Source organism: Bubalus kerabau, chromosome 1 (assembly GCF_029407905.1).
Source record: "Bubalus kerabau isolate K-KA32 ecotype Philippines breed swamp buffalo chromosome 1, PCC_UOA_SB_1v2, whole genome shotgun sequence".
NCBI classification, from domain to species: Eukaryota; Metazoa; Chordata; class Mammalia; order Artiodactyla; family Bovidae; genus Bubalus; species Bubalus kerabau.
In genome coordinates this window covers 213,345,990-213,361,725 of record NC_073624.1, presented here as the reverse complement: position 1 = coordinate 213,361,725, position 15,736 = coordinate 213,345,990, and the positions used below count along the sequence as shown (strand labels likewise).

The 15,736-nt window shown below is 37.1% G+C and overlaps 1 protein-coding gene across 4 annotated transcripts in view; it reads left to right on the top strand.

The window, feature by feature from the left end:
- The window catches only part of AFF4 (ALF transcription elongation factor 4), an 84,321-nt gene that overhangs the window by 32,801 nt on the left and 35,784 nt on the right, over window positions 1-15,736 (top strand). For 3 of the 4 annotated variants that reach the window (XM_055553583.1, XM_055553597.1, XM_055553601.1), the window contains 3 exons: window positions 559-1,353; window positions 2,878-2,922; window positions 7,192-7,278. In XM_055553583.1, coding sequence (XP_055409558.1) covers window positions 559-1,353; window positions 2,878-2,922; window positions 7,192-7,278 — 927 coding nt within the window. The remainder of the gene's footprint in view (window positions 1-558; window positions 1,354-2,877; window positions 2,923-7,191; window positions 7,279-15,736) is intronic. The other variant, XM_055553588.1, reaches the window with a different exon arrangement.

Sequence of the window (15,736 nt, the reverse complement as noted above, 5' to 3'; positions counted from 1 at the left end):
TTGACTTTTATTAACTTGATGTGTTCCAATAACAGAAGGAATTATTAATTAAAAAAAGATAATTAAGTATATATAGCTTGTTTCATTCACCTTTTTACTTCTGCTTCTAACTGTAACATTGAATGTAAGGAATATGTTGTTTTCCTTGACTGCCAAAAGTATGAGTATTGGCTAATCTGCTGATTTGGAACTTAATTACATAAAGGCATAATTACTTTTCCTGTTCTTCAAAATATTTTTACTACTGTTCTAGTATATTTATTAGTGAAATTTGGATTTTTAAAAGATCTCCTGTAGTCTATTGTATATATATTTCTCAGTGTCCTCTAGAATATTATTGTTTTAACATGAAGGTTTTTCACTTACAGTGAATTTTCTTTTTCACCATAAAAAAATATGTATTTGGAGTTTGCTTTGAGATCTTAACCTTAACATATGAGATGAGACCTCCTTTTGGAAAAGTCCCTTTCCATTTAAAGTTTGTGAAGTTAGTTTGGAAGCATCTTTTATTTCTAGTTATGCTAATTTTATAGTTTTATTTTATTTTATTTTTTTTAGACTAGCAAAGAAGATAAGCTGTCAAGTCGTATTCAGAGTATGCTTGGAAACTACGATGAAATGAAGGATTTCATAGGAGACAGATCTATACCAAAGCTTGTTGCAATTCCCAAGCCTACAGTACCGCCGACAGCAGATGAAAAATCTAACCCAAATTTCTTTGAACAGAGACATGGGAGCTCTCATCAGAGTAGCAAATGGACTCCAGTAGGACCTGCACCCAGCACTTCTCAGTCTCAGAAAAGGTCCTCAGGCTTACAGAGTGGACACAGTAGCCAGCGGGCCAGTGCAGGTGCCAGTGGTGGCACTAACAGTAGTGGCCAGAGGCATGACCGTGACTCATACAGCAGTGGTGGGAGCAGTAGCCGAAAAAAAGGCCAGCATGGATCAGAACACTCCAAATCACGCTCTTCCAGCCCTGGAAAACCCCAGGCTGTTTCTTCATTAAGCTCCAGTCATTCCAGGTCTCATGGGAATGATCACCATAGCAAAGAACATCAGCGTTCCAAATCACCTCGGGACCCTGATGCAAACTGGGATTCTCCTTCCCGTGTACCTTTTTCAAGTGGGCAGCACTCAAATCAGTCTTTCCCACCTTCATTGATGTCAAAGTCCAGCTCAATGCTACAGAAACCCACTGCCTATGTGCGGCCCATGGATGGACAGGAGTCCATGGAACCAAAGCTGTCCTCTGAACACTACAGCAGCCAGTCTCATGGCAACAGCATGACTGAACTGAAGCCCAGCAGTAAAGCACATCTCACCAAGCTGAAAATACCTTCCCAACCATTGGATGTAAGTCACACATGTAGAGCTTTTTAACATTGTAACTATATGAAGCAATTCACCCTAAAATTATGATTGAACTTGAAGTCTTTGTCTTAACAGTAAGGAATGTAAAAGTTTAAGGAAAAACTTGTGATTGACTCCGAAGTGAATCCATAGAGCTCTTAGACACTTCTCCTGAGCAGTAGGAAAAAGGTCATTCATTGTTTTCAAATATTAAAATGACAAGTTAGTTATAGAACTATGCCATTCTCCCAAATCATCCCACCCTCTCCCTCTCCCACAGAGTCCAAAAGACTGTTCTATACATCTGTGTCTCTTTTGTTCTCTCGCATACAGGGTTATCATTAGTATACTGTATTGGTGCCTCCAATTAAAATAAATAAATTAAAAAAAAATTTTTTTTTAAGTTATAGAACTAAAACATGATCTCTCAATACCTTAGGTTTCCTCATTTTGATTTTATAGGATAATACATTTTGTTTCTTTTGTTTTAAAAAAATTACTTCTCATTACAATACTCATCAATAAGATGTGGGCATGGTTCATTGTGGTAAATGTTGAGACTCTTTTGGTTGCATGGAGATGGTAATGTTTTATGATTTGGATGCCATGATCCTTTTCTCTGGGTACACTTAAAGGTTTGCGGCGACTGCTCCAGGGATAGCGGTGGGTTGAAATTTAAGGTATTTAGAACTATGTACCAAAACATTATATTCAGAATAATGAGCATTCTTTGTGAAATAGCTGAAATTTTATCCTTTAATCTAGTTTTTGCAATAAAATTTTTAAGCCATATCAGTAGCTGAAAATTACAGATCATAGCTTAAAACAGTGGAGGAAGGGATAAGGGATAGGTAAAATGATGTTTTGAGGACATTTAAAAATCTTTCTTGTGGCCTTGGGAAATGCATTGTTCCTGGCATTTGTCATCTAATTACTCCTCTCAAGAGAACAGTAAAGTGGTGATTTGTTCTTTCTTTACACATTATAATGTGATCCTTAGAGCTAGACTTCACCATAACTCAATTGTTGTTTGTGCTTCAGAATAAACTTAACTTTCATGATTTAAGAAATATTATATAAAATGTCCATTGTGTTCCAGACAGCTAATCTTTCAATAATACTGGTTTTACTCTGTTAGTTTATGTGAAATGATGATCTCAGTATCATAGTATATTTTATACATAAATTGACTTAAATTTTGACATCTTGTTCAGCTGAAAAAAACTACATTTTAAAAGTTAATTTCTAATCCAAGTATAAGCAAGATAAGATTTCTTGGAAAACTTTTTTTTAAATTTCCAATCATGTACAGTTTGGTGATTAAAATTTTTTAGTGCTTGAAATTATGTAGTTAAGGAAATTAGTCCAAAGATTCTAATTAGTGTTCTGGCTTTGAGTAGTGGGATACCAAATATATCTTTAATGTTAGTTTTATTTCTAATAATGTTAAATCTATACAACAAATGATAAAAACTTAATAAGAAATGACTTCAGACCTAATATGTGTTTCTTTTCCTCTTTTTTTAGGCATCTGCTTCTGGGGATGTGAGTTGTGTGGATGAAATTCTTAAAGTAAGTTTTTGGTTTTTTTTTTAAATAGTTTGTCTCTTTAATTATGATGCTCTGCTACCCTCTTCTTCTCCTCCTCCCTGTATGTCACAAAGTATCTGAAGCTGCAGCAGACTGATTACATGTATAACCTGATTGTGTCCATCAAAAATAACTGACTCTTTTCTGTTTATATTCATACTTAAGTTCTGAACTACTTGGTTTGTTTACTCTTTGCCCTCAAAAAGCTGGGGGTTTTGTTTGTAAGTAAAAACAAATTCTGGTCTTAACAGTTTGCTTTGAAAAGAGGAAGAAGCCAAATATAACTATACCTTCTTAGGTTTATCAGTTAATAATTTGAAATGCTTAAAAATCTCAGTAGTTATCAAACCATTGTGTTGAAAATAGCTTGCTTTGTAGTTCATCTGTATATACTGGTCAGATGTATGTAAAAAGTCTTCTCTGAATACTATACATTTTGAGTGTTTAATGGAATATGTTTAAACTTGACACATGACTAAAGAGTACATTCTTCTGTTGGGAAAAGAAAATGTTGTCTGTTAGAAAAAGAACCTGTTTTTGCCTCAATAGACAAAAACCATCAGTCACATATTAATTGTACTTTTTGTGTACACCTGAATTTTTGTGTCTGTACTTGTATTTCACTGTATGTACTTTTTAAAAATTTTTATTTATTTATTGACGGCGCTGGGTCTTTGTTGCTTTGCACAGGCTTTCTGTAGTTGTGGCGAGTGGACGCTACCCTTTGGTTTGGTGCATGGGCTTCTCGTTGCAGAGCACAGGTTCTAGGGCGCGTGGGCTTCAGCAGTTGCAGCTCTAGAGCAGGCTCAGTAGTTGGGCTTAGTTGCTGCGAGGTATCTGGGACCTTCTCAGATCAGAATTAAACCTATGTCCCCTGCATTTTGGCAGGCAGACTCTTATCCACGGCACCACCAGGGAAGTCCCCTTCACTGTGTATATTTTTGAAAGACTGCTTGCATTGGCTGCTGCCACTTATTTTCTCCTTTTCTTTTGTTGTTTTTCAGCCACTAAGTTGTGTTCAACTCTTTGAGACCCCATGGACTGCAGCACACCAGGCTTCCCTGTCCTTCCTTTAGCCTACTAAAATCTCTTTTACCTCCGCCATTCTCCTGAACTTGTTTCTCCAAGGTCATTACCTCCCATGCCATTAGAGGCTTCATTTGAGTTCTCTACTATTGCTGCTGTTTTAAAGAATTTTTATTTTTTCCTTCTGGAAACACCATTTTTTTCTTCCTTGACTGTTACGTTGTTTTTATTTTCTACACACCTTTTCTTGTCGGGCATTCTCAACATTCCAAAGTTGCCCTTTGGGAAAGCTTGTGTCCTCTCCTATCTCTTCAACTTGAGTTCATTTTTTAAGCCAGTGCTCCTCTCTTCTTTTTCTTTGATGAAAATTTCCTCCATCCTTTGGACTTCAGCTGTTAGACAGCTATTCAATCTTTCTCTCCTGTCTTGGCCTCCTTTGGGTTTTGGTTTTTGTCTCTTCATTGCTTCTTAGGTGGGTCTCTGTTTGGGTTTCTCCCTGCCTCTTCAGATATGTCTGAAGCCATATTTATCAGACTTAACTTCTGTTAGTAGTATCATTGTTCTTCCTGGCTAATTGTAGAATCCCAATTATCTTTCACTTTTTTCTCTCATGTTTTTTTTAACCACAAAACTACATGCAAGACTTTGAAAATTTCTTGAAAATGTTTGTTCCTTTGTCTCCATTTCTGCCACTTTGAGCTTTAGTAATTGTAATATACAGTCCTCACTCTGACTTTCTGTCTGGAGTCTCCCTGCTCATCTGTCTTCTGTATTGCTGTCATATTCTTTGCTTTAATCCTTTGTCTTCATAATTTCCTTCTAAGAAGTTTTCAGGCTCTCTAAGGCCCCTAAAAAGAATAGTGGGCAAATTTAACATTTTAAATGTTAGTCTGTATACAGGCCAGTTTCGGCCTCTCCCACTACAGATTGACCACTTTTCCCAAACTGATTTCCCTAAGCCATACCCTTTCGTATTCTTTCATCTCTGTAAACTTTCATAGAATGTGTTTCTCCTTCCTCTTCAGTTATATACAGATTCTGTTTTTTCTTAGAATCCCACTGAAATCCTTTTCCCCCCTGAATCAGGTCATCAGACCACAATGATGACTCTTTGCTTTCATTTTTCAGTTGCCATGTTCGTAAAAAGTCTAAGGGAACATATATCTTTACTCTTAAATCCTCAGAAATGTATGGCACGTTAATACCTGAAAGAAATCTTAAGATTTTCTTGTATTTAATTATTTCTATGATACTACTGACCATTTATTATATTGAGTGAAAGTCACTCAGTCATGTCCGACTCTTTGCTACCCCATGGACTATACAGTCCATGGAATTCTCCAGGCCAGAATACTAGAGTGGGTAGCCTTTCCCTTCTCCAGGGGGTCTTCCTAACCCAGGGATCAAACCCATGTCTCCCGCACTGCAGGCAGATTCTTTACCAGCTGAGCCATGAGGGAAGCCATTTATTATATATTTTATGTACATATGTATATATGACTTGGCACATGGCCTTGGGTGTAATAGATGCTCAGTCATTTGACAGTAGGGAGTTAAATAGATTTTTTATTGAGAGGATTTTGGTGTTTAAGGTGTAAAATGCCAACAATGAAAGCCTGGGGCATATAAGTTTCTGTTTCTTTTCCCTCCCTATGTGCAGCATAGAAGGAAGCACAGGTTCACATTGCCTTTGTGTTTTCTTCATAACTTGTAGTCATATTTTTTCTGGGAACCTCATCATAAACTTAAAGGAAATAAAAAGGTTTTTTTAGTCTTAAAGTAATATATTTATTGTAAGAAATGATTTATTAATTCAGAGCTTACTGTGGACCTACTGTGTGTCAAGCACCAGGGATATTGTGGTGATAATAGTGTTAGTGTTGCACCCTTTGAGCTGGCATTTTCGAGCACAATGTAGGAAATAATCAACTATATACAATTACTTCAGAAAGTGAAATACTATTAAAAACATAAAGCATTGTAAGAGGATAAAGAGCAAGCTGAGTGCAGGTGACTATTTCAAGAGATTCAAGTGGTAGAAGCTGTATCAAGTGTTCTCTTCTCTTCTTCCTTCAGTCATTCTGTTGTCCAAAGGTTAATTATCTCTGAGAGATTTTTCCATAAATAAACATTTATGAGGACATACACTGATTTGTATTTGTCATTTAACAGTGGTCATTTCAGAAGGTAATTTTCTCATTTTTCTGTTTGCTTGGTGTTTCATTGTATGAGTGTCTGGTAATTTAATTAATCCTGTGTTGTTGATGTTTAGGTTGTTTTCATTTTTTTAGTGTGAATCCCTTAAACATGTATCTTTACATAACTGTGTGGGTATAGCTATAGGATAAATTCCTAAAGGTTATACCACCTTTAATTCATTGTATTTTCTCAATCTACTTGACGGCTGGCTTTGAACTATGTGCCAGAGATAAAATACTTCTTCCTTATTCTGGGTCTGATACCTCTCTGTTTCCTGCATCTCTAACATATACATTGTGATTGTATCCAAACTTCCGCTTGGACATATTTGGCATATGATTAGACAGAAGGCATTGAATGAAATCAGACATGTTGTCTTACTTGTCTGTCTTCCTCTATGTGTGCATTTGATACCTTTCTTCTGATTTTCTCCACTTGACCAAAATTTCGGATCAGTGAGTGGACTCTGTAGAGAGACTACCCAGGATCAAATTCTGTGTCCTTTACTAACTAAGTATATGACTTTGAGTAAATAGCTTAATCTCTGTGCTTCAGTTTTATCCTACGTAGAGTCAGGATAATAATGGTATCTACCTCATAATGTCATTATGACTACTAGCTGAGTAACAGAGGTAAAATAGCACAGTATCTGGCCCATTAAAGGTACACAGTAAAAGCTGGCTTCTTTTCTTATTGTTATCCCCCTTTCCCACTCCCATAGTAAGCTCTTCCTTAATAGCATTTTACTATGTGCCCTGTATTTGGTTACAGGCTGATTTCTATAACTATTCACAGGCCTTATCACCTTAACTCTAACCTCTTTGAAGTCAGAGTGTAAACTGTCTTCCTGTTAACCTACCCCATAGTGCCTTGCGCACATTGTGCTTAATTAATATTATTAATTAAATATGTACACCTTCAGAGGAGCAGTCACAAAACCAGCATTTATAATACAGATCTGGTTTTTAGCTGTGTAATTTTTATCCTTGACCTGCTTGAAAACAAACTGTAATAATTACATTTCAGGAGATGACGCATTCATGGCCTCCCCCTCTAACGGCTATTCATACACCATGCAAAACAGAACCTTCCAAATTTCCTTTTCCAACTAAGGTAAGTAAATAAAATGTGTCTTTATACTGTAAGAAAACTCTAAATGGCTTGACTAAAATCATGTGAATTCAGAATTATCTTGCCATTCCCATTTTAGTGGGAGATAGATAACAAATAAGTGAATGAATAGGTAACTTCAGATAGTGATAATTACTATGAAGAAAATAAAACTAGACCTTAGAATTGAGATTGACTTAGATTGAGAGAAACTTGGAAAATCTTTGAAGGCAACTTGTGATAGAGACCTAGAGGTCATCACTGTTTGTTGTGAACTATTGTGATATTCTTGGCCTCACAGATGGTGAGGGTTTCCCAAACTGTTTGAATGAGGAACTCGTTTCCAGACGATGCAACAACTGTACTTACAGCCTGTGGTAACAGTTCTTCAGACAATAATTCCAGACTCATCTAAAATCAACAGATTTGTTTTTTTAAACATTAATTTATACTTATGACCAATAATGTAAGAAGGACCCCTAATAATAGCCTTCTCCATATTTTGCCTCCTCCATCTTACCAGAGCTACTTCATGCATACGTTTACAAGTCTTTTCAAATGCATTTATATGTACATATAATGGAATCATTACATATAAACATTTTCTCGTTTAATTTCTGTATAGATATATTATTCTGTATTTTTAATCAGTCAGCAATAGATCTTAGATACTTTCTCATGTTATTATATATAATATATTACATATAGAGGTATTCAGTTCTTTTAATTGCATCCATTTTATATCTTAATTTAAATTTATTTAGCCATTTCCCTTTGATATTTATCTTGTTGCCAAGTTTTCATTTCTATAAACATTGCTATAGTGGATAGCTTTTATTCATGCCTTCTTGTGTGCATATGAGTTTCTTTTGTGTAAAAAGCAAGATATAAGATTGTTGAATATTGAGAGTATATAGTTAGTATATACTCTCAAATTCCCTCTGTGGTAATTGTGCTAGTCAATACCTGCACTTGTATTTCCTTTTATTCCTTACATGCACACTGCTATTTATTATTTTAAGCACCAATCTTTTGAGTAGGAAATAGTATTCTATTTCCTAGATTGCTGGGGAGGTTCATCATCTTTACAGATTTGTCATCCATTTAATGTCTATGTGGATTAATTGGCCTATTTCTTCTGCCCTTTGGGCTATACCTTTTGCCTAATGAGTTTTAGGAAAATTTCTGTTTTTGTTTCATGTTGTTTTGTTTGAATTCTAGATTTGAATAATTTGTTCCACATACTGCAAATGTTTCTCCCACTTAGTGCCCATTTAACTTTTATGGTCTAAAATATTTTGTTTGATGAATAAATTTATCTTTCTCTTGTATAAAGCTTTTACTCTTCAATGTCTTGTTAAAGAAGGTTTTTCCATCTCCAGGATCATAACTTCTCATTTTTCTTTTAATGTGATTGTAGTTTTATTTCCTTTGTTTATATTTAGCACCATTTATTTTTGTGAGTGATACGAGGTAGAGAGAAAACTCTCTGCATGTATGTGTGTCATACGACTCTTTTACTTTTTAAGTCAGCTATGTTTACACATAAAAAATGCACATATAATATACAGCCTGAGTTTTGATAGACATATGCACCTTTATAAGCACCATGTTAATTAAGAATTAGAACATTTCCTTCAACCCACAAAGTTCCCTCAAGTTCCTTTCCAGTCCACCTCACCCCACCACTGGCCCCACACAATTGCTATCTGTTCTATGTCACTATAGGTAAGTTTTGCTTTCTCTTGAATTTCATATAAATGTAATCCATACAATGTATATATATTTTTGGCATATATATTTGCATTCTTCTGCTCAGTATATACTTTTGGAATTCTTCCATGTTCTTGAATGTATCAGTAATGTTTTTCTTTATATTCATAGTTTATTTTTATTTCCATTGTACAAAAATACCAAAATTTATTTATTCATTCACCTGTTGATCAACATTGAGTTGTTTCTAGATTTGACCTATTAAGAATTGAGTATTTATAAACATTGACTAACAATTCTTTGTGTGAACTTGTATTGTCTTTTCTTACGGGTATACTGAGTCATACAGAAAAAAGTAGAATTTCTGGATTGTGTATTAAGGGCGTGCTAAATTGGTTGTACCACACTCCTACCTTATCCACTCCCATTTCCCGGCCGTGTATAATAGTTTCATTTGTTTTCAGTTCAGTTCAGTCGCTCAGTCATGTCCGACTCTTTGCGACCCCGTGGACTGCAGCACGCCAGGCTTCCCTGTCCATCCCCAACTCCCAGAGCTTACTCAAACTCATGTCCATTGAGCCAGTGATGCCATCCAACCATCTCATCTTCTGTCATCCCCTTTTCCTCTCACCTTCAATCTTTCCCATCATCAGAGTCTTTTCTAGTGAGTCAGTTCTTTGTATCAGGTAGCCAAAGTGTTGAGAGTTTCAGCTTCAGCATCAGTCCTTCCAATGAGTATTCAGGACTGATTTCATTTGTTTTACATCTTACATTTGGTATTGTCATTCTTTTTAGTTTCAACCATTTTATTGGGCATTAGCAGTATCTCATTTGGAGAAGGAAATGGCAACCCACTCCAGTGTTCTTGCCTGGAGAATCCCAGGGACGGGGGAGCCTGGTGGGCTGCCGTCTATGGGGTCACACAGAGTCGGACACGACTGAAGTGACTTAGCAGCAGCAGTATCTCATACTGGTTTTAATTTGTATTTCCCTGATGTCTAATGACACTGAACCTCTTTATGAGCTTATTGGCCATTCTTCTTTTTGAAATATTAGTTCAGATTTTTCACCTTTGCCTTGGGCAGGCGGGGGTGTAGTGATGCCAGAATTGATAGGTTTCTTTTTTCTTTTTTTTCTGATAATGTCTTTGGTCTGATATCAGGATAGTGCTGGCTTCTTAAAAGGAGCAAGGAAATGTTCCCTTCATCTTTATTTTCTGAAATAGTTTGTGAAATATTAACATTAATTCTTCCTTGTGTGTTTATTATAACTCAACAGTGAAGCTAACTGTACCCCTAGTATTCTCGACTGGAAGATTTAAAATTACAAATTAAATTTATTATTTCTTTATTAAATATAAAGCTATTCAAATTTTCTATTTCTTATGTCAGTTTTGGTAATTTTTTTCTTTTCAGTCAGATTTATTGGCCCAGTGTCATTAATAAGCTATGCTTATTCTATAATGTCTGTAAGATCTATAGTAAAGTTCTCTTTCCCCTGCTACTGATTATTTGTAGTTTCTCTTTTTGTTTTCCTTGATCTGTCTAGCTAGTCATTTATCAGTTTTATAGTCGGTTCCAAGAACCATCCTTTAGCTGTTTCAGTTTTCTATTTCTTTGATTTTTGCTTTTATTGTGATTATTTTCTTCTTTCTGCCTATTTTAGGTTTCATTTGCTTTTCTTCTGATTTATGAATTTGGAAGCTTAGATCATAGATTATAAATATTTCTTGTTTTAAGTGTTTAAAACTATCAGTTTCCCTCTAAGCCCTTTTTTAAAATGTATCTCACAAATTGTGATATATTGTGTTTTTATTATCATTCAGTGCAAAATATTTCCCTGATTTCTTCTTTGACTTCTTCTTAGAGCCATGGGTTATTTAGAAGCATGTAGTTTTATTTTCAAGTATCTGAGGATTTTCCAGGGGGGAAATGACAACCTACTCTGGTATTCTTGCCTAGGAAATTTCATGGACAGAGGAGTCTGATGGGCTGCAGTTCAAAGTGATTCGGTTTTATATACATTCATCTTCATATTCTTTTCCATATGGTTTATCATGTGATATTGAATATAGTTCCCTATGCTATACAGTAGGACCTTGTTGTTTATCCATTCTGTTTATAATAGTTTGTATCTGCTAATCCCAAACTCCCAGTCCATCCCTCTCCTGCCCCCTCCCCCTTGGCAACCACAATGCTGTTCTTTATGTCTGTGATTTGGTTCCTGTTTCACAGATAAGTTCATTTGTGTCATGCTTTAGCTTTTACATGTAAGTGATATCATATAGTATTTGACAGAGTATTCTTTTTTAAATTTTTATTCATTTGACTGCGTCTGGTCTTAGTTGTGGCACATGGGACCTTTGTTTCAACATGCAGTGCTTGGACTCTCTTAATTGTGGTGAGGGTGGGGGCCTAGTAGTTGCAGCACATGGGCTTAGTTGGCTTAGTTGCCATGCAGCAGGAGGTATCTTAGTTCCCTGAGCAGGAATCGAACCCATGTCCACTGCTTTGCAAGGGGGATTCTGAACCTCTGGACCACCAGGGAAATTTTAAGAATGTATTCTTTATTGGTGACATTTTTAGTTACAAAGATGAGGGCAAGAGAAGGTTGCAGTGGGCTAAAAAGGTATTAAAGGCAGTGATTATATAAACGGAGATTTTATTTTGAGGCACTGTCTGTAGAAGGGAGCAGAGAAATGTGGTGGTGCCAAAAAAAGGTATGATGATATTGCCTGGGGAGTATTTTTTATAAGATGAGGGCATTTTATCATATTTATATGCTGATGAAAGTGATTTTGTTAAAAAGGAAAAGCAAGCGATAAGTGAGAAAGAAAGAAGGTAATCTTAGGAAATCTTCACAAGAGGAATTGAAATTTGTGCTCAAGAGAAGGCAGTGGCACCCCACTCCAGTACTCTTGCCTGGAAAATCCCATGGATGGAGGAGCCTGGTAGGCTGCAGTCCATGGGGTCACTAAGAGTCGGACATGACTGAGCAACTTTGCTTTCACTTTTCACTTTCATGCATTGGAGAAGGAAATAGCAACCCACTCCAGTGTTCTTGCCTGGAGAATCCCAGGGATGGGGGAGCCTGGTGGGCTGCCGTCTATGGGGTCACACAGAGTCAGACATGACTGAAGTGACTTAGCATAGCATAGCATAGCATAGAGAATATTTGCCTTGGAGCGCAATTAGAACTTCCCAGCTGGCTCAGTGGGTAAAAATTCCACCTGCAATTCAAGAGATCCCTGAGTCAGGACGATGCCCTGGAGGACAGCATGGCGACCAACTCCAGTATTCTTGCCTGGAAAATCCCATGGACAGAGGAGCCTGGTAGGCTATATAGTGTCCATATGCTCACAAAGAGTTGGACACAACTGAAGTGCCTGAGCATGCACACACAGAGCACAATTATGTCATTCTTTTTCACAGGAGGGAAAGCAGAGTGAATGAGTGTGCTTAGGGATAAGTTGGTAGATTTTCCAGTAATAGTTTGAAGTGAACTAAAGCTTTTGACTACCTTTACTCATATTCAACTGTATGTTTTGAACAATCCTTGGCAGTGTTCTTGGTGCTGTAGATATACCACTGAGCCATTTAGATGGTACCATTAGAATAATATCTGGCACATAATAGATATTCAATAAATGTTGACTGAATTTAGATATATTAATATATACTCAGGTAACTCTGTTTACCTGAGTAAACAATGAAAACAGTAGTAACGGCGAAAGACTTTATTTTCTTGGGCTCCAAAATCACTGCAGATGATGACTACAGCCATGAAATTGAAAGACGCTTGCTCCTTGGAAGAAAAGCTATGACCAACCTAGACAGCATATTAAAAAGCAGAGACATTATTTTACCAACAAAGGTCCACCTAGTCAAAGCTATGGTTTTCCAGTAGTCATGTATGGGTGAAAGAGTTGGACCATAAAGAAAGCTGAGCACTGAAGAATTGATGCTTTTGAACTGTGGTGTTGGAGAAGACTCTTGAGAGTCCCTTGGACTGTAGGGATATCCAACCAGTCCATCCTAAAGGAAATCAGTCCTAAATATTCATTGGAAAGACTGATACTGAAGCGCCAATACTTCAGCCACCTCATGCAAAGAACAGACTCATTAGAAAAGACTCTGATGTGGGAAGGATTGAAGCCAGGGGGAGAAGGGGATGACAGAGGATGAGATGGTTGGATGGCATCACCGACTTGATGGACAGTTTGATCAAGCTTCAGGTGTTGGTGATAGACAGGGAAACCTGGCCTGCTACAGTCCATGGGGTCACAAAGAGTTGGACACGACCAAACTGAACTGAACTGTGTTTAGATTTTTTGTTTTTCTGAAACAGCTCAGTTAGCTACTTACTGATTGTTGCTTTGGCTAGGTTGCTTTTACAGGATTTTGCTTTTTTTTTTTTGGCCCCACCACGTGACATGCTGGATCTTAAGTTCCCTGAACAGGAATCAAACCCTCACATTTTATGATCACATTTTATGTCTGGTATGTGAGGTATCCAAAGAGAAATTTAGGTCTTTTCAATATGGAAAAGTTGATAGTTATTCTTGTTCATTTGTTCTTCCTAGCTGTGGCATATTGCAGTTTTAAGTGTGCTTTGTTAAGATTATATGGATTGTGTTAACTGATTTTAATTCAGCTAATCTTCACCAATGCACAAATGGCTTTATTAAAAGACATACCTGCAGTGAAACTATCAAAAGAAAATAACACACAAATCCTTTTCTGACCAAACAAGTAAATAGCAAAGTTGAGATTGTCCTTCTCCAAGTATGAGCTCTTTATCTGCCACTGCATAGTAGAAACAAAGATGCCATAAGCAGAAAAAATAAGAAAAAATCCAGATTATCAGCAGTAATTTGACATGCATTTTTATCATTAATCTTGCTTTTGGTGTATATAGCATATACCTTGAGATAGTAACTGATAAAATGATGAAAGCATCATAATTTGTTAGTGACATTTTGAATTATGTGGTATTCAGTACAACCTTTTGGAGAAGGCGATGGCACCCCACTCCAGTACTCTTGCCTGGAAAATCCCATGGACAGAGGAGCCTGGTAGGCTGTAGTCCATGGGGTCGCGAAGAGTAGGAGACAACTGAGCGACTTCACTTTCACTTTTCACTTTCATGCATTGGAGAAGGAAATGGCAACCCAACTCCAGTGTTCTTGCCTGCAGAATCCCAGGGACGGGGAAGCCTGGTGGGCTGCCGTCTATGGGGTCGCACAGAGTCGGACATGACTGAAGCGACTAAATAGCAGCAGCAGCAGTACAACCTTTAACATAAATCAAGTCTAATAAAATTTTATTAAAAACTTCTTTTGTTGTTTCTCCCAGTGTTGTCCCTTTGATTAAAAACTTGGTCTTTTTATCACAAAGAAAATGACTGAAATCCAGTACAAAGAAAGCACAGAGAAAACAGACTAAAATGCATTCCTTTGTCAGGAAACACTGTTGAAACAGACTTAGAAAGCAAAACTAAAAAAAAAAGAAAGAAAGAAAGCAAAACTAAAGATTTAAGAAACAAGTATTAGAATAAATCATGCAGTGTACAAAGTTAGCTCTATATAGATGAATGAAAGTGTAGGTGCTTCTAGTACTAGTATCAATTTAAGATATTGTTTGCCTCTCTTTTCAGTTAGGTGTGTGTGTGTTAGTCCCTTAGTGGTGTCCGACTCTTTGAGACCCCATGGATTGTAGCCTGCAGGCTCCTCTGTCCATGAATTCTCCAGGCAAGAATACTGTTGTGGGTTGCCGTTTCCTCCTCCAGGGGATCTTCCCGACCCCGGGATCAAACCTGGGTCTTCTGCATTGCAGGCATATTCTTTACCATCTGAGCTACCAGGCTCCTGGTAACTTCAGTTATAAAATACTTGAAAAGCTATTTGTGTGTGTGTACCACTCAAAGAAAGATATAACAGAGAAAAGTTAAGTCTTAACGTATAGATAATTTCTCCTCCCCGTTCCTTCATGGAGAACTGATGTGGCACTCCCAAATACTTTTTATATTAACCCAGAAGTTCACTGATTATTTGTTTAATGACAATAAGAGTTGGTGCACTTAAAAGTGATTTAGATACATCCCTGGTGGCTCAGACGGTAAAGCATCTACCTGCAATGACCCGGGTTCAGTCCCTGGGTTGGGAAGATCCCCTGGAGAAGGAAATGGCAACCCTCTCCAGTACTCTTGCCTAGAAAATTCCGTGGATGGAGGAGTCTGGTGGGCTACAGTCCATGGGCTTGCAAAGAGTTGGACACAACTGAATGACTTCACTTTCACTTTCCCTTCCTTTCTGTCCCTCCCTCCCTCTTCTCCTTCCCTCCATCCTTCCTTTTTCCCTTTCCCCTCCCTCTCTTTCACATGTAAGTCCCAAATAGATTAGATCTTTTCATAGCATATTTAAAATGATAATAATAAATTAAACCCTCTTCTTAGAATAAAAGTGACGTCCTAACAATGAATGAAAAAGTAACTGCCTCAAGTTAGGAAGGCAGTGTTTTAAAAATAATGTCATCACTATGTATTTCCATTGTTATTTATTTATGGCTGCTCTAGGTCTTTGTTGCTGCACACAGACTTTCTCTAGTTGTGGTGCATGGATTTCTCATTATATTGCTGTGGCTTCTCTTTTTGCGGAGCACAGACTCTAGGGTATAGGGGCTTAAGTTGCATGTGAAATCTTCCTGGACGAAGGATCAAACCTGGGCCACCTGCATTGGCAGGTGGATTC